The sequence below is a fragment of the Hippoglossus hippoglossus genome, chromosome 2 (genome assembly GCF_009819705.1).
Source record: "Hippoglossus hippoglossus isolate fHipHip1 chromosome 2, fHipHip1.pri, whole genome shotgun sequence".
Classification (NCBI taxonomy): domain Eukaryota; kingdom Metazoa; phylum Chordata; class Actinopteri; order Pleuronectiformes; family Pleuronectidae; genus Hippoglossus; species Hippoglossus hippoglossus.
In genome coordinates, this window is record NC_047152.1 from 3,183,088 (window position 1) to 3,201,868 (window position 18,781).

At 42.8% G+C, this 18,781-nt stretch overlaps 1 protein-coding gene across 4 annotated transcripts in view; it reads right to left on the reverse strand.

The window, feature by feature from the left end:
* Window positions 1-905: 905 nt before the first annotated feature.
* LOC117776118 (activin receptor type-2A-like) overlaps window positions 906-18,781 on the reverse strand; it is a 37,330-nt gene continuing 19,454 nt past the window's right edge. Inside the window, exons 3-12 of one of the 4 annotated variants that reach the window (XM_034609812.1) lie at window positions 18,557-18,690; window positions 16,920-17,074; window positions 12,175-12,198; window positions 6,390-6,533; window positions 6,089-6,232; window positions 3,119-3,264; window positions 2,889-3,018; window positions 2,419-2,557; window positions 2,197-2,327; window positions 906-1,869 (exon numbers count right to left, since the gene is read on the reverse strand). In XM_034609812.1, the coding sequence (XP_034465703.1) occupies window positions 1,675-1,869; window positions 2,197-2,327; window positions 2,419-2,557; window positions 2,889-3,018; window positions 3,119-3,264; window positions 6,089-6,232; window positions 6,390-6,533; window positions 12,175-12,198; window positions 16,920-17,074; window positions 18,557-18,690 (1,342 nt within the window). In that variant the 3' untranslated portion in view covers window positions 906-1,674. The remainder of the gene's footprint in view (window positions 1,870-2,196; window positions 2,328-2,418; window positions 2,558-2,888; window positions 3,019-3,118; window positions 3,265-6,088; window positions 6,233-6,389; window positions 6,534-12,174; window positions 12,199-16,919; window positions 17,075-18,556; window positions 18,691-18,781) is intronic. The other 3 variants (XM_034609813.1, XM_034609815.1, XM_034609814.1) reach the window with 3 other exon arrangements.

Sequence of the window (18,781 nt, forward strand, 5' to 3'; positions counted from 1 at the left end):
CAAAAAGAGAGCAGAAACTCTTGATAGTGTTTCAAAAAACAGATGTGTGCAATCAAATCAAAAAAGCAAGCTGGCTCAGCTAAATACAGGTACAATTCCAAAGTAGGGGCCCGGAAACTTCCTCAAAACTGCACTTAAAATCTAATACCTTTCCAAAATTTAAGATTTCTTTTGTTATTTAATCAGCGTTGTGTTTTTTTTTCTAAAGAGAATCAGACCACACACAAGTGATTTCACAAAATGAAAAGAACAATAAGAATAAGCTCCAAGAGTCTTGAAGCGTTTTCACACCCTCTGATTTGGTACGGATACCAAACGTGAAAGGTATCATTAGTTGGTACCCAGCGCTAATCCAGAGAGATACAAATACATATACTGTATATTAGGATCTCGTGGCCAAAATTCGGCTCGTCAGCGAAAGATATCATTACTCCATTGACAGTTGACACAGCAAACCCAAAAAAACAGGAAGAGAGAAAAAAAAAAAAAAAAATCACTTTAAACGACAACTTCATCATTGGGGGGGGTGCGTTTTTTTTTCTTTCTTTCCCATCAGCAGAATAAAAAATCTCAGAGAAATAAAATAACAGGGAGAAAGTTACCATTCGGTCACAAATCAAAGTGGAGCAAAAACTAAAAACATGAGACTGAGAAAGGGGAGAGGAGAAAGGGAGCGACACTTGTGTTATTGTTTTGTTTTTTTGTTGTTTTTTTTTACGGTGTGTATCAGCCGCTGCGTAATACGAGGCTTTGCCCGCTCGCGTCATGGCCGACAGCAGATTGTTTGTCACGAGGAGCCCGAGGTTGTTGAGAAGTGTGAGCTTTGACTGTGAACAGAGGGAGAGGGACTAATTTAAACTGTGTCCATCTGAACTGAGGTATACCTGGTTGAAGGAGGTTTATGGTTTTTTTTTTTTCTTAAACCGTCGTAATGCTTGAAAATGGACCCCCCCCACCCTCCCCCATCCCTCCCCTCGCCCTCACCCCTTTAAAATAAGCTCGATTACCAAGTTGTCTGGGTCCATAATACACTATGTACAGCAGCATTACACTATAAACATTCAGAAGCTGTTGCTTATTGGCAGAACGATAATCGTCTCTTCAAAAAAAAAAAAAAAATAACGCACACAAGAAAACAGCAAATGTATCGAGAGCCGGGTCTTTTTTTTTTCTTCTTTTTCTTTTTTACACTAAAATGCACTGAGAGTTCCGTGAAATTCCTCCGCAAGATCTTCTTCTCTCTCTCTCTCTCCGTAGAAAACCGAAACGGAACAGGTCGCCCTCCTATGTATGCGTATGTATATAAAAACAAGACATGGTAAAAGTGTTGAGCGTCGTCGTCCCAGCATGTCAGCTCTGTCACTCTGTGACTTCGTCCGTCATCGTGAATAACCTGAATCGTTTTTTGCTCGGCGTGAAGAGAGCTTTGACTGTTAAAATGTTAAAATCCTTAGGCACACATATCAAAATGAGGTGGATATAAACTGATGTGGTGAGGTGGGCGCAGGGTGTTTCCTGAACGCGAGTAGCGGCCCGCACTTAAAGGAAAAAAAAAAATTAAAGGAAGAAAGTGAGGAAAAAAACCCACTACGCCAACCAACCAGGGTCGGCTGTCCATCCCCTCTTGTTGATCCGTGTTCCTGCGAGCTCGTTCTGTGTCGTCTGATTGGCCGATCATAAGCTGGACTCCTTGGGCGGGAGGTCCACATTGGTCACCATAGTGACAACGGTGACAATCTCCTCGGGGCCGATGATGGGGGCTTGGCGCTGCATTTGGCCGATGCGCTCCTCGACGCAGCCGGCGGACAGGCGAGCCTCGGCCTCGTGGTCCCAGCAGTCCTCGATGGTTTCGCAGAGCATGGCCAGACCCTGAGGGGGAGAAGCAGATCAGTGTTATGGCCAATCAGAGCGTCACCGATGGATTTATCCTTTTGCTCTGGTTTGGGCTTTTAAAGACATAATATTGTCCAGAGACGATCAAAACCAAAAGAAATCTAATACCATCCTTCCTGATTCATGGAAAATCTGACCATGTTTGATTAATTTCCTCAGAATTAAACTTCAGTAATATAGTAAATATGAGTAAACCTCATATGATCATGTAAATCATATTTCAGGTTTTATGCTACATTTTAAACGCTCAAAAGTTCAAAAATATTCAGTTACAGAAACGCGAACTGTGATGACAGTGCTCACCGCGTGTTTCTGCCAGCAGTCTCGCAGGATGGGCCGCAGCTTCTTATGCACGACAACCTCCTGCATGTCCTCCAGAGACGGATGCTGACCAGCCTCCTCCTCGAACGGGAGCATGTACTCATCCACGGGGCCTGTTCACAGAATCACACGACCAAATGTGAAACCCGGAGTAACGCAACACACAGCGAGAACAGTATTTTCTTGTTGAAGCGTCAGGCTCACCGTCAGCGGCTGTGCACCGCGACGCCAACTCCCAGAGCACGAGGCCAAATGCGTACATGTCGATACGCAGGAAGGAGTCGCGCTGGAAGTTGATGGCGCCCTCCAGGACTTCGGGAGCCATGTAGCGCCGCGTTCCCACCTACGGAGAACAAATTCGAGAAGTCATGGCACAGCTCGTGAACGGGCTGAGAAAGTGTAAAGTGATTCTTGTCGTCGAGGGTGTTGGTTGCTTAGTTTGCAGATCAACAACAAACAAAAACAGATCTACAAATCTGTTTAAATGACATGATTTCATAATTTTTTTAACCAATCAAAATCATAGACATTTGACTCAAAAGCACAGTTGAGCTGAAAATGTGAGGGAACATTTGTTTGCTAGATTTTTGCCCAACAGTGCCACCTACATGTGCTCTAAGGTGTTCCAGTGAAAAGGCAGGAAATAGGGAGGAGTAGTAAATAATTGTACTTTCCACTGAATATTGTACCTGTCCGTGTGTGTCTCCCGCCGACTTTCCAGCCTCAAACTTCAGAGCAAGGCCAAAGTCAGCTATGCAGGCGGTCATATTATTCTTCAACAGCACATTCTTAGTCTTAATGTCCCTACGGAGCAAAAAGAAAAAAGGAAAACGCCTTCGGTGTTAGGAATCACTCAGGGTCGAGCTCCTCTGATCATAATTTCTCGATCATAATGCCGGCCTACCTGTGCGCAATGGAGGGTTTGTGTCCGTCCTTATGCCCGGGGATATCCTCGTGGAGGTAGGCCAGGCCGCGGGCCGCCGACTGGGCCATGAGGCAGAGCTCGTTCCAGGACATCACGTTGGCCTTCAGGAAGTCTGTCAGCGACCCCTGGAGAGAGGGAGCATGAAGAAACACATATTTAGCATTTAGAAAAAAGGAACCTTTAAGTTTTCTGATCTTTTTTTTTTGCTGCAGGTTTTAGAAAGACCTGATTTGCTTTAAGCTAATCAGACCAGGAGAGAGGAGTCAGAAGCTGCATTATTAAAAGACAAAGATGTGAAGATAGAAATCCCTACATTTATTTATTTATCTATCAATATTTTTAAGCTGGCACAACTTGACACATCCAGAAATGTGGACAATGTCAACAAATTGCTACAACAGGAACACTAAGTTAGTAATAGTATAGCAGTGGGGTTTCTTGCCTGTGCGGGACAATCTGGAAATTGTAGGGGTGGTTATCAGAGAGGAAGAATTGAGAATGGCCTTCTGGCGCTTAAAATTTTTAGTTCACAGCGATAAATAAAATTTATCACCTGCTGGGTGTCCTCTTAAAACCACAGAGGAGCCCTTTTGTCACCTCTGTCAACAAGCCAACTTCAAGCGAAATTTACTGTTCACGCTGAATAACAGAGCTCTGATGAACGCTTTTCATTTATCTGCTCGTTGTTGTGCTTTGGCATGACTGTTCTTTAATCTGTTTTTATCGAGGGAAGGTTTCCTGAGCAGACAAGCTTTTTATGAGACCTGCTTACATTTCTGGATAGGTTTTAAACCGTTCTACTTCTTTACTTTACTTTATGAATCTAATTCATATCAAATATTAAGAAATGTAGAAAACAAATTGTGCATTTGCTTCGGATGTTTCAACCTCGATCCTATATACACCATCTTTGTTCTTGCATAACGTACGTCAATATGATACAAGGTCACTGCTGGCAAGCGGCCACGCAGATGTAGTTCACGTAGGTGACCACTAGAGGGAAGGCAGCTCCAGGAGATGTAGGGGAAAGATTCAATCAGCTCAGTGTCTGTTTTTAGAAAAGATATTCCTTTGTGTGGTTGTGTGTGTGTGTGTGTGTGTGTGTGTGTGTGTGTGTGTGTGTGTGTGTGTGTGTGTGTGTGTGTGTGTGTGTGTACACACAGTGTTTATTTCATTTCAATTGTGAAAACTCAGAGTCAAGAGTCAAACCAGACCACACCCCTTTAAAAGACATGCACTGACATCTATTAATATCTACAGATTGTCCAAAATATGAAAAGATTCAAGTGCAGGGAGTTTTGAAAGAGGTGTGTATCCTTTAAAGGCGAGCCACTGCACGCTACAGATACTTCAAATCCTAACACACCGGGCTGCTTAGATGCATTGAACACTGGAGCATGAATCAGCTGTCAAGGAAAACGCAATCGCTCATCCAGCTGCGTTACACAAGCTCCGATCCAGAGCCGAGCGGAAGGTGTCTCGCACCGTGACACCTGCTCAGGAAGGAAAGGTCGAACTCTAAGTCATGAATCCTCTGAGGACTCACAAAATAATTACAGTACATGGCTGACAAGGCACTTAAACATATTTCTGATATATTCCCGGTCATGTAACCTTTCCTAGAACTCCTTTGGAACAAATTCCTTCAATGTCATTTCCACTTGGAGAGCTTCTACAAATCAGAGTAGCACTTTTAGACATGCTCCAGGGTTAAGTGGATTAGTGTAAGGGTTGTACTGCCGGGATAAAGCCTCTTCGCCACACCCACAACCTTTAATTTTTCAGCCTTTATTCACGCAGGGAGGGTTTTTGAGGCACGCAGAGAGAAATTCTGGGCCTGGCTGGAAAATGGGACAAAAAATAAATAAATAAATAAAGCAAGTGGAGTGTACAAGAGTCACTCTGTCGGTAATGACCCTCAAAACACAGAGGGACCTAAAGCCCAAAACGCTACAAAAGACTGTGTTTGAGGCTAACAAAGCTACCTTCGTAATAACACAGCGTGAACCAGCTCTTAAGGCCCCACACACAATCAATACCATGTGAAGGTTCCATGCATGTTTTCTACCGCACTGTGAGCTGCCTGCCCCGGGAGGCTTTTTAGTCCTGCGTGCAACATGCATGACGCGGCACACTAAGATGACTCCATCGCTGTGTTTACATGGAAACAACCGTGTAAACACAGCGATGTGGCGATATGGACACAAAGAGCACAGTTAGTGGAGAAACACAGGCAGGAAATCGGAGAATTGGTTCACACGCACTGTAGAAAGTTTTTCTACCAAAACCTAATTTAACAGTTAGCCCATAAAAGCAATTTTACAACTTTTTTCGTAAATTCATGTTCTATATATTTGGTTGTATTTGTGTGTTCTTTTTATTTATAGGGATGTACAAATAATATATAACAAAATATTCATAGGAGGCGCATAAAGAAAACCTTCTCCGCCGTCACCACGTTTGTTTTTGTCAGAAAATCTCGAGTCTGTGGATGTATTGCCTAACATTGGTTACAGCGTTTGAAACAGACATATCGCTACTTGTACGTAAAAAACTGCATTATTGGCCTTTAGGAATCTTTTTTTTTTACTCCCTAATATTGATATTGGCACACAAAAACCCTTATCAGCCGGCTCTTGTAAACGGTAACAGGAAAACATTTAGATGCAGCTGGTCAGTAATCAGATCTCTTCACTGAGATATTTTTTAAACCACAACAGGCCTTAATATTACATTTTTTTTTGGACATATGTCTCAGCTTTACTCGCATGTGCTGCTCAGGGGAAAAGGTTGGAATCCACCAAATATTACCAGTTGCTTTAGCCTCATTTTGTGGTAGCAACTAATGTTGAAATGTCATTTATTTAAAAGAGGTATGTAGGGATTTGATATTAGACTGCGTCAGAGAATTCAATAGCAGTTTGCTGACGGCGTGTATCTCTCGTGCACCTTCTCGTGGTAGGAGGTGATGAGCCACAGCTCCAGGTCCAGGTTATTGTTCCTCTTCTCCACGCCGATAAAGTGGAGGATGTTCTCGTGCTTCATGCCGTTCACGCTGAACATCTCGTACTCGTTCTGCCAAGACAGCTTGTCCTACACGAGAGCAGAGAGTGGGATACAGATGTTATTTATGTTGAGCCTGCCCTTGAGGAGGATAAAAAAAAAAAACACAGACTGATTTAATCTATGATGTCAGATGTCCACCTTCAAATCTCCACACCTCAGAGGATGTAAACTACAGCAACCTTACCTGGATGGGGAAGATCTTAACAGCCACATAGTCGCTCAGCAGCTGGGCCTTCCACACGCACCCGAAGCGCCCCCTGGCTTTCATCTCGATCAGCTGCAAGGGTTTGTGTCCCGTAATGGGAGACGGAGGTGAGGGACCGGGATCCTGCAGAGCGAGGGTGAACAAAAAAGGACATTGTTATTCTTTATTTTTTCAGAGCATTAAAATAGCATTGGCTTACACTGAAGGTGACCGGGCCTTTGGCTCAGCAACAGTGTGCCTGAGGAGCTCCGGGCCACCAGAATCAATATCGTCTTCACGTCTTAAATCACACCTTACAACTTTCATTTATAGACTGGCTTTTATGGGATGATTCTCTGCTGTTGTTCCTTTTCCCAACAAACAGTGTCAGCCTCTTTTGTGGCTGTGGTGCCTTCTTGTTTTTCTTTTTGACTTGCTTTATTTGTTTTATGGGTCTGCTGTTTATTTTATGGGATTGTTAAAGCACTTTGCGAAAAGACTGGTTCAGGAAGTACTGCAATTTCGCATTATTATTATTAATACTTGTAGGTTTTTTGGCAGTAAGGACAGAGCATACCAAGCAGGGTTTGGATTCATTCATTTAAATTCAATTAAAACCCCTCAGGGCTTCATTTGCTCACATATTTGCTTCGTTTACTGAAGAGGGATTGGAACTGGAAGGTTGCCAGTTTGAATCCAAGCATATGCAGAGGAAAAGTACCTTGTGAGCAAGGCACATGGTGTGCAGGCTTTAACATGAAAGGATATGAAGTAGAGCTTAAGCACTGATTGAAATTAACAAACGGTGGAGTAAAAAAAATCATTTAGGCGTCATCGTGACAAACCCCGGTGGATCAAACCACATGCGTGTGCAGTGCATTCATGCTAAGCCCATATAAACAAAAGTGAACGCAAGGAAGCCGAGTGTTTCCAGTCCAAAGTATGTTAAACACAGCTGGTGATCGGGATTAAGCTGATCACTTTCACGTGTGACTTCACAGAGAAGGACAGAGGGCGAGTGAGGATAGAGAGAGACACGGAGAGAGAGGAGGAGGGGGGGGGGGGGGAATGAGGTTAAAAAGAAGCATGCAGTGAGGGAGTCACATTTCCAAAGGATAAAAGGTAGAGGAGAAAGACAAGCACATGACTGATGGCCTTTGATGAAACCAGATACGCTGCTGTAAAATCTCGACTTTACTTCCGCGCCTCTGCATCGCTGCTGTCAGGAAAAAAAGAAAAAATGCTCCCTCCCGACAATGACAGCAGCGTTCATGTTTTTACTTGAACTGAAGGCTTACAAGGTGCATGATAAGCTGCAGCAAGTTTCAGAACCCCGAGGCCCACAGGATCCACTCGCACACCGTGATAATACATGAAAAGTGCAGGGTTGTCAATCCCAGTCTTTTTTCCCGTCCCTCCTGTAAAAAGCCTCCCTTTGAGTTGCGAGGTTTGCTCCTGATGTGATGGACGGAGAAAGATTTAATTGATGGGAAACGCACGCACCGACGAGAACATTTCCGCACACAGAGATTACCTCTGCTGCTTAATTTACCATTTTGGCACGCAACACGGGCGATATCCAAATCTTCCCGCTGTGAAAAATGAGCTAAAGCGGTGCCACCAGGAAAAGGCCAAAAAGCATTTAACTGCAAGAGGAGTGAAACAAGTGGCTTCGGCTTCTGCTGCCTGTCCCAACAAGATTACTGTTGCTACAGAAGCATACTGTATATCATTGAGGAGTATTTATGAGTTTGAGTTTTTATCAAGAGGAATTTTTATGTGTGGTCATGAACTTTGGCCTTCAACGCACAGAGGCAGAAAACTGAATCGACAAAGTGTTTTAGATGCAAATAGATCTCACAGGTTTAGAATTAAAATCTCATCTCGTTATTTTAAAAAAATCATTAAGTTCAATAGATCAGTGAATTCTTTTAAAAAAAAAACACAGAATAAGGATTTTATATATTAAAATGGGAAAAGATATTTGGGAAAATAAACAGACAAACATATAATTCATGATACTAATATTTATGAAGCCAAAGTTGCATCATATTAGTTTTTTAAAGCCAATAAAAACGTCTAAATTGCTGGAATATATAATCTGGACCAAGTTTGCAGTATTTCAAATAAATGATCAAACTTTAATCCACTCTAATGTATAATTGAGGCTCCAGTAGTACAAATTACTGTAGTAACACTTGCAGATTCCTGTTTATTCAATGAGATGATTTGCATGAATAAGGGAAAAGTGTTTGTTGTTTTTTTGGAGGGGTGTAAATCCAGAGGAGAGTTTCCATCCGGGCAGTGGCTGGGGGAGGAATGGAGGCTTTGAGTGGGAACTGTTGTGTTTACTTAAAAGCCTTTTCCCTCTGACGGAGAGCTGCGAGGCAGACCTGCTGTCTCCGCGCGCTCACACCGAGCGCCAGCCAAATGATGGGGAAAATTACCCATGATGGTGGATTACAGAGCAGCCCCAAATGGTCCCACGTTAGGACCCTGAACAAACATCTTCAAGAAACAAAATAAGGAATTTATAGCCGAGCTTCACAAATATGTTTCAATATATCTTCAAACAAAAAAGGACAAGGCATGTAGCTTAAATCTGATTGGCTCACGACCAGGAAGAGTGCGCTCCATTAAAGTTATATTGAGATCCTCACATCTGAAACTTACCGTCCAGTTCGGCGAGTGACCCTTATTGATCTATCCGCTAAAGTTGAAGGATTCGGTGCCCGGCGTGGCTGTAATTTCAGACCCCGCATGTGGCGCATTGGGCAGCACTGTTTGAGCTGCAGCAATAACTGACACTGAATGGACCGAGATCTGGTTTCTCTCACTTAATACCGCGGACAAAGCTGCAGCGGTGCGCAGGATAAAAAGTGAATACGTGTGAATATGTCACAACATAAGGAAGGAAGGAAGTGAGGTTGGTTACGGTGGAGTGCTGCATCATGCATTTAAAGCGACACAAAACAGGTCTGTCTTGAATTGAAGGGGATTTGTTGTGCTTTAACTTAGACCCATAATAATTGAGAATAATAAGTCACTCAGAAATGCGTTGGACAATTTTGTAATTTGCGGAGTTTGTATTCAACAATGGAGCTAATCCCTTTTGCGAGATAAATTTTGGAAAATCAGCCGTTTCCCTCGGTCTAATCCAAGAAAGGTGGGTTGTGAATTTGTTCCCCCGCTCTGCTTTTAGTGTGACAGTAAGCTTAAAATTCTTAATTACCAACACCACACGGTGACAAAAACAAAGTGCAACGGCGATGACTCAACTGTGACCTGAGAACAGCGAGTACACAGAGAACTCTTGTGTCCCAAGTGCAATTATATACGACAAGGAAGTGCAAGGGGAGGAATAATCAGAATAGTATGCCTGCAATCTGTAAATCTGGACACATGTCAATGACAATAAGGTGATACTTGTTGCTCAAGGTCTCTGTGTCAGTACTGTCCCAGAAATGTGACAGAAAAACAATGCTGTGTGACGCACTTGTTATTTTATTCATGATTTATTGTGAATATTAATGTATTATTCAATGCTAGCAGCGTTATGTGTCAATTTATTATTTGTCCTCATCAGTTTGTTAATTAAAGGATTTCCAAGCTGACCTTCATCAAGGTTAGACAACCGACCGCTAACACTCGCATTCACAGCTACGGGCAAATTAGAACAACCAGTTAACCTGAGCTGCATTTCTTTGCAGTACTTTGTATTACCCAGAGAGAACCCAACGACCAGGTGGTTTCGAACCCAGACCCTTCTAGATCACCCAATCTATTATTAGCAAGATAATTATGGTTTGATTCGTGATCGAGATCAGAAGTTTATAAAGTTGAGGATCATTCTACCATACACGTTGTTCTCACAGAGAAAAATTGAAGTACATTTCTTTTTCTGGCTACAGCTAAAAGCAATTCATATTCTGATCACATAATAATTATAAGATCCACACGGCTTCATAAAATCTACTTCTGTATGTAATGTCCTTAATGATTTAAAGTCATTCTATTCTGGTCGGGATGCGGTTAAGAAATCTCTAATGGTCGAGCTGTGTTATCTTTTCCTCTTCTATCCCTCTCCACTGTGCGGTGTTAGAATGAAAGTCATTAGTGTGTCTGCACAAATGTCACCGGGACAAATTCCTGTGGATCCATTGAGCTCGGTAAAATATATGATACCTCCTCCGATCATGACGTGCATGACCAAATGATCATTGAAGGACTCTGGCGTGCTCAAAATACCAGTGTTGTTCAAGGGCACAAGGCAAGTCTGAGATCAAGGTGAATTTCTGCACAGATACTGCGCCTGGCAACAGACATGACGGAGTTTGACCATGAGTTTGAGGTGAATGATGAGGATGGTGATTGATGGGTTTGTGGGTGACGGCCTGATTCTCATTACCGGAACTGCTTAATGTTACAAATCACGTCGTCTTTATTACTTCTGCTGCCATGTTTAGAGGTAACTCTTATGACGGCGTCGTCTAAACACATGTTATTGCGGGACTCTTTTCTTTTTTTTCTTTGTGCCTGGATTGTTTCTGGAAACTCTTTGTCCGTTTTCCGGGCTTTGGCCTGACGAGGCGGCGCGGCCTGGTCAGGCCAGGGCCTCCCTCGGGAGTCACCGGATCCCTTGTCCGATCACAGGGCACCGTGGCCTCAAGCCGGGGCGCATTACACTTAGTCAGCAGACCACAGGAAGCAGGAAAACAGAATCTGCTGCTTCATGCCGTTCTTCCCAACCTGAACTATCTCCCGTGGCCTAATCGGGTTACGCCTTCATCTATTACATCTGAACGGGTCCTTTCAACCTGGTCTGGTTTGTCTGGGCTTTATGCTGTAGATTAAGTATGCAGAGATATAACAAAATCCATGGGCCAAGTTTAAGCTTTGGACAAAAAGGACAATGGGCAATTATTCTGGACTTAAGCCTCCAAAGAGTCATATCTTAAGGTCTTGTGACCATAAAACTTGAGGCCATGTCAAACTCAGAAAGTTGACATTACAAAGAGATAACCTGAATTCACAAAAGAACAGAGCCTAAACCCTCTCACAAAGTCTGGGGTTTATTTTGCGAGCTTACACACTCTTTTTCACATGAGAACTTCCAGTGATGTCGGTTTCAATTTTGAGCCAAACGCACATTTGCAGAGGCTTATGCTCCTCTTGTACTTAAGTAATTTACACTCTCTGACTTGAAAAATGTTCCAGGTAAGTGGCAGCGCTCCTGCTTATGCAAAATGTATCCGCACTCCTCCTCAGTCTGCGTGTGAAATGGAAAAGCATGCTGCAGTTCAGGCTTCGAACACCTCGTGCTTTGTCTCTGTGCATGAGAGCCGTGGTGAGCCATAGGTCTAAAAGATACCATTCTGGAAACTGGGTCACAGCACACACAATAAGTTACATAAACATCACAGATGGACATTCATACATACACAAAAAAAATAAAAAAGAAGAGGGGGGGGGGGGGGGGGGGGGGCTGCATTCGGAGCCACGTTGGCCACTTTCCACCATGCTCAATATATTTTCAGCAGGGAACAAAAAAAAAGACATCCATCCATGCAGTAAACCCAAGCAGAAAAAAAAAACAGACAAAAATGTGTTAGGGACGGAGTAAACAAGACGCTGTCGAAAAAAAAAGCAAAGAACAAAATGGTGGTCTGAGATTAAGGGTGGAGAATTCTTAACAAGCTCTGAACCCAAAAAAGAGGGAGGGGGGGTGGGGGGACGGGGGGAACAGGGACTAATAGTGTTTCAACTTCAGTTAAACTGCTCTTACCTCCACCATAATGTGAAAGGCGTGCTTGTCGAAAAAGGAACATAAGAAGCAAACAGAGAGATTATTGCTGCTTTCTGTCGGTTAGTGGATGAAATAGAGGCAGGTAAAAAGGCCCCCGGAGATGATGGGTTGTCCAAGAACAACCTTTTGTCTCCCCCTCGTGCTCCAGACCAGCGCTTCCAGAGCTGTGGTGTGGGGCCACACGGGCCACAGGGCTGTCTGTTAATAAGCATGGCACCAAAAGGCAAGATGGTTTGGTAATGAACGAAAAAGTGCCGTTAAGCAAAGCAACTGAAAACTGACTGAACGATGTGTGGAAAAAGGACCAAAAAAAAATAAAAAATGTTCCGAGATCACAGTAAAAAAAAAAAGCAAACACACATAAATGCAAAGTTCACAACAACAGCACCCTGACGACTGTTTCGATGTAGCCACATGTACAAAAGTCATGTAAGACACAGAAATGTTGTCTTGAGGGAAGTGAATGAAAACCCCCCCGCCTGAGGACATGAAATGTTTAAACCTAGAAACGGGAAATATTTTGGGGTTTTTGCAAGTGCCGACACATGTTTGATAGTCAAAGATGCTAAATGCAAAAAGAACAAATAATAAAAACAAGGATTTAAATTTAAATCAGGAAATATGTGCTCAATAAAGAAGTGGTATTGACACATTTCTGTCGATATCAGATTTTTTTTTTTTTCGATACCCAGCCAAACAAATGTAAGGGGAACAAAGCAAATTAAAGTCCGAGCTGAAGATGTTTAAAAGCATAGCTCTCAATGGGGGAAAAAAAACGTTCCCAGTACATTTCCCCCTATAATATATAGATTTAATTGGCGTTTCATATGGCAGCACATGTTTAAAAAGTTTAAAGAAACAGACTGAGCTTTGAAGCTGCATCCAGACAAACAAGATGTAAGTAGCTGGATAATAAAACAAGTGATGAGACTTTGGTCAGAATCGATGATGAAAATAGGATCCACGTCGAAAAAAACCCCAAAGGCCTGACTTGTGTTTAAGTGCTGCAGGTCTGTCCGTGTGAAAGCTGTGGGTCTGTGTACTCAGACAGAATCAATTCCAGTTTGCCTCCACTTCGCACTGTAGTGTGAATAATGGAGGCTTGGTGGCAAATATGAAGCCGGTGATGGATCGCGGACATAATGGCATAATGACGGCGTGCAATAAAGTTACTTTGCCGCAAAAATAATTTCCTGCGCGTCACACTGGATTTTTTTTTAGCTGTGCGCAACAAAATCAAACACGCTTCATTTGGTGTAATAACTCAGGAGTTAGACGCAAACCGGTTTCACCGCCTCCAGTCTGCTGGAACAAAAGGCAGATTTCCTTTCTTCAGTGCTGTTCCTTATAATAAAATTAGAGAGCCGTGATAATGTGCCATTATTGATCATTAAGTGGGAACAATAAAAATCATGAAGCCGGCATGTTTCATTACCTTCAGAGAAAGACAAGACTAAATTCGGGATTTCCAATGGAAAGTGGAAAGTCAGACATTTTTGGGGTGATAGAAAGTTTTCTGTGCATGTGATTCCCTTTGTGCTTCTAAATCTGATTATATAATTACACTACGCACCTATTTATGTTTTCAACGTTTGAACTCTGGCTTATCTTATCTCACCCTATCGCTTATTTCCACTTTGCGCAACAGCAACTAGCTGTTTGATAAGAGACATTGAAAAAAAACATTTTCTGAAGCTAAGGACGTTAAGTTAACCCAGAAGTCACAGCTGCGTATATGTTTGGTATCCGTCTCTGGCTCTGTGCGGACTGCTGCTACTTGTTTATGTCATAATCACACTCCCACTCCTTTTAATTAGAGATTTAGATTAACTGCGCACAGTGTGATGCAGAGCTCGGCCGTTTGAAGGGAGTCAGGGTTGTGTAGCTGCCTCGTGGATGTTGTTAGGGAAGAGGGGGGAAAGAATCAAATCTATTACCACCGACATCTATGATGAACCATGATAATGACTTCCCGTACGTGCAGGGCTAGCAACAGGTGCGGGCAATTTGTTACTGTCACATTAAAAATACATGAATATGCACAGAGCATTATGCACAGATGAAGAGAAACAAGCATGATAAAGCAAAAAATGACAGTCTGCTATGCTGCCTCTTTTTTGTTTTTGCACTACATCTGTAAAATATCTAACATGGTGTCCGCAGGTTACAACATTTAAGACTTTTAAAAGACATTTTCAGACCCGTAATAATGCAATTTTACACCTATCTCTCAAGAAGCTAAATTGATATAAGTGATGTTAATGTTATATTCCAATTCATTTATAAAAACTGTAACACCAAATATTTAACGAAAACATAATGATGATGACGACTGACTCGGACAAATTATTCAATTTTCATCCGACAAAGTGTTTTAATAACGCTAACGCAACAAATTGCAAGAAGCTGTCGACAATTTGTAAAGTGCCTCTGGGCGATACTTGCATTTGTTAAAGTAAACATGATTATTTTATTATTTCAGATTTTACAGTCTGGTAACAATAGTCCACAAATGCCTTCTATGCCTTTTAAGTTCTTATATAATAAAATGTCATCGCTGTTCCACATCCCAACACAGTCACCTGTGAAAACAGAAGGTGTTTGTGTTGTGTTTTTACTCTCAACAGTGTCAGAGCTGCTAGAAGCTGTCCTCTGTGACTTTGCAGAAGTGAGCGGTTTGATTATCAGAGTCACCTCTGCTTCTTTTTTTATTTTATATACAGCCTGAGGTGTAGCACAAAAACACATTTTTCCAATAACCAGAAATAAAAAAATAAAAATCTACTTCTGGACTCTGCACTGTATTTTCTCCACTTAATGGAAAACTACATTTAATCAATTAAAACAACTTATGGATGCCAGAACAAATGTAGATAAACATTGCAGACGTGCTTGTTTTGGCTTCCTTTGGAATTGCAGGCAAATGGGGTTTAATTCATCACCTACTTGCAGCTAAGTTGACTTTTAAATATATCCTGTTTCCTCTCGTGTCCTTGTACACCTACTAGTTCATGCACAAGCACACTCTGCCCATTTGTTCCATCCTGTCTCTTCCATTCCATTTTATTCTCTTTGTGATTTTATCAATCCTTTAGCTGTTTCTTTTTTACCCCCCGACTGTATCATCATTCATTATCTTATCCACTCTTCTTTGGCCATGATCTTGTTGTGCTTTCTGTGTTTATTTATGTATTTATTTATTTATGTGTTTCCAGGTAGGGTGGTTCATAAGCCTCTTAGCGGTGTTGTTTTTCCGATTGCACATTAGCATCCCTGATTGTATTGGGTCGGTGTCTTTTCTTTGTCTCTTCCCTACTATACTTTATCACCCTGCAAAATATAATAACGGAGTTGAGAGAATCATATGTTTCTCCTCGATCCCACCCCCGCACTCCCCACTCACCCACCCACTCACCCACCACAAGCGTCCTCTGAGGCAGAGCTGCGAGCAACTCTGTGTTTAGTTGTGTTTGCCTATATAAAGCCTCATCAATAATGCAGAGGCCCCTGACTCCTCTTCCATACGGTGGAAGCTCTGCATGGCTTTCTTTTTCCCCTGCTGCCGAGCACCAGAGAACATAGCCGCGCTGCTGTCGGGTTAAAAAACGCCTTGTGATGGAACTGGCAGATTCAGGTGAAGACATGAAAAAAAAAAAAAAACTAAGCAGCGGTGGAAAAAGTGTGGCTGCATAGGAAAAGAGATGATTGTCTGAATAAGCAGCGTAATGAAAGGTGAACGAGTGCAAAATAAGAGGTGGATCCGAACTCTATTTTAACCTAATTGGCACAATATGCACTTAAAATGTATGTGTGCTTAAGAGCATCTCTGACACACTATGCCAATTCAATTCATCTCCAGACCCTCTGGCGGCTTTAAAAGCAAGTCATGAGATGTGTGGGCTCCAGAAGAGAGTCGTGGAAAAAGGGAAAAGACAGAACTAGAGCTCCTCTTATCCTCCTATACAACTTTGAAGGGAGAAACTGAAAAAAGCAATTATCCCAACGCAAACTCTCCGCACAGTGTGTCCGTTCTGTTTGACCACAGCTCTGTCCCTCCGCAGCGCGGGGCAGGAAAGGCCAAGGCTGTTTCAGCTCACTGAGAAACCGGATCAGTGATGAAGTTGAAGGTTGGTTAAATAGAGACGGCAGAGCCGAGTCTTCAATGCATCATACGGCAAACTTTAAACAATACGAGAGTTGTCTGTCGGGACCAACAAAAGAGCACTGACTCATGTAGGAAATAAATCGACCAGAGCAGAGGCAGACATTTTCTGCAATAAATTATCTTTGATTATTTTTAACCCGATTGCATTCAGTACATGGTTCCGCCTCAACAAATACCGTTCTGCTTCTTTTACACATAAACTTGAACTAATTTGGTTTTTTAATTTTAAATTTTTTTTCTAGGAAAGAAATGATTTGCCCCTTTGTTTAAAATTAAACATGAAGTGAGATTTTCTATTTGTTGAACAGACAAAAAGAAGAAGAAACTCTTCACCGCGTCAATTCTATCTTAAAAGAAAGAAGACATCACAGTCTGCTCGCCAATGTTTGATTGACAGGTGAAATCTGGAAACATATTACAGCAGTGAGCGTTGCGGACCAAAGACAAGAAGTGATCATGGATTTGTGTCAGAGTGTCAGTGTGTGTATTTCATTTTTACTTGGAGAGTTTGAGAGATTGTTGTGTCTGGCTTTCATTCTCTCACCCTAGGGAGACTTACATGTGTCGGGACGAGGGCGGCCGGGTAGGCCAGTTTGTGATGCCTCCACATCCAGAAAGAGAAGAGGACGACAGCCACCAGGCCTACGATGGGGACCAGCGAGTAAAGGAGAGTGCTGAAGAGCTGGGGCTTCTGGGAAAATGGGTTGGAGGTGGCTGTGGGGAGAGAGCAGCGGAGAGAAGAGATATAAGTTAACAAAAAGTGGCTTGTGTTGATCGACATGGCAACAAGAGTAAAGCAATGACAAATCAGAAATTGTGGACACTGACGGAGAGAAAACACAACCTGGAAAAAAGAAGAAGACATAAAACAACATGCCCGATTGGCTTGACATTGTGCTACATCATCTCAGAGTGCAGCACTAACTCTGCTTACAGCTTACTGCCACTGTGCTTAGGGATCATATCAATGCACGCACACACACACACACACACACGCACGCAGCAGGATTAGCAAATCCATCTCGTGACATAACGTAATCCGCCCGCCAAAAATAACAGAGCTCTGAACTGCATCCGACCCCTGCAAGAGTCGCTGGGTGACGTCTGCTGGCTCAGCCCGTCCTCCCATCACAAGGTGTGACAGTCTGATTCGGCAGTGCTGTCAGAGGGCCGATGATCGGACGCCGAACACCACTGCCGCCCTCGGGGTGAGGGTGGGAGAGAGGGGGGGGGGGGGGAGGAAGCAGTGAGGGCCGCTGGGGCTGCACCAGCTGCATCATCACTCTCTCGGGGGCTTTGTCAGACGTTTGTTTTTCTCTACGGGGTGTCTCCAGGTTTCGGAAAGTCAAATTTGAAGGGATAAAAAGAGACAGACTGGCCTGTTGGACAATTAAGTTGGAAAGTTGGGAGTGCAAGGACAAGAAAATCACCGCTGCTGGGTCGATTGACGACAGATATCAAGCGCTGGTCGAGGTGGTGACATGTTCTGTCGTTCACCATCGTCAAACTGAGCAACACCTCAAGAGTTCTGCCATTGTAAACTTACCGATTATTTATTACTCTACTAATTTCCTTTGCTGGCTTATTTCTTTTGGCCTGCAACTTACGATGCTGCCGTATTGTCGGGGTTTCTTTCCTGGTTAAATAAAGTGAGCCATGCACTATATCGAGAGTCAGAGGGTTCCATGCTACCTCTTATACAGACTGCATGCTAACACTTTAGTTTACACCTAATTATGTAATTGCAATTTAACAAATGACTGTATTTCACATAAGGAGAAGCAAAATTTCTCGACTCAGGTGACGACTTTTGGATTTTGTTACTCTTGCTGTGCTTTAATATATTTAAGACCTGGTCCCGAGCACAAATATCTCCCATCACACATTTTGCACAGGGAATATGTCTTCAAAGTAAAAACCATAGATGTGCTGCCGGTGGTCTAGAATGAAGCCAGATATACATCTAACTTACTAACATATTTACAAGGGGTGAGGTAACAAGTAACTTTCTTCCATGCCCGCTTATTCCGCTGTTATTTAGAGGCACAAACCCTTAAAAACATAAATCATTTAAGAAAGCTGACTTTAACTTGGATGTTCCAATACTATTTCCCCATCCTGATACCGTTTCCAATCAGGGGGATATTGCTGCATGTTAGTGTGTGTATATGTGTGTGCACGTTGGACTGTACATACTGTAGGCGGTCGAATGCTGCTGGTCGCTCTGCGGGTGCGATTCAGGGTTGTACAGGAACTTCTCGTTGCACATGTTGCCTTCGCAGCAGCAGAAGAAGACGTCGGGACTCTCCTTCTTCTCCACACACTCATTACTACAGGGGACATGGAATTAGACATTAAAACACACACGCGCACGCACACACACACACACACTGCAGAGGACATGAAAGCAATTCATCAACG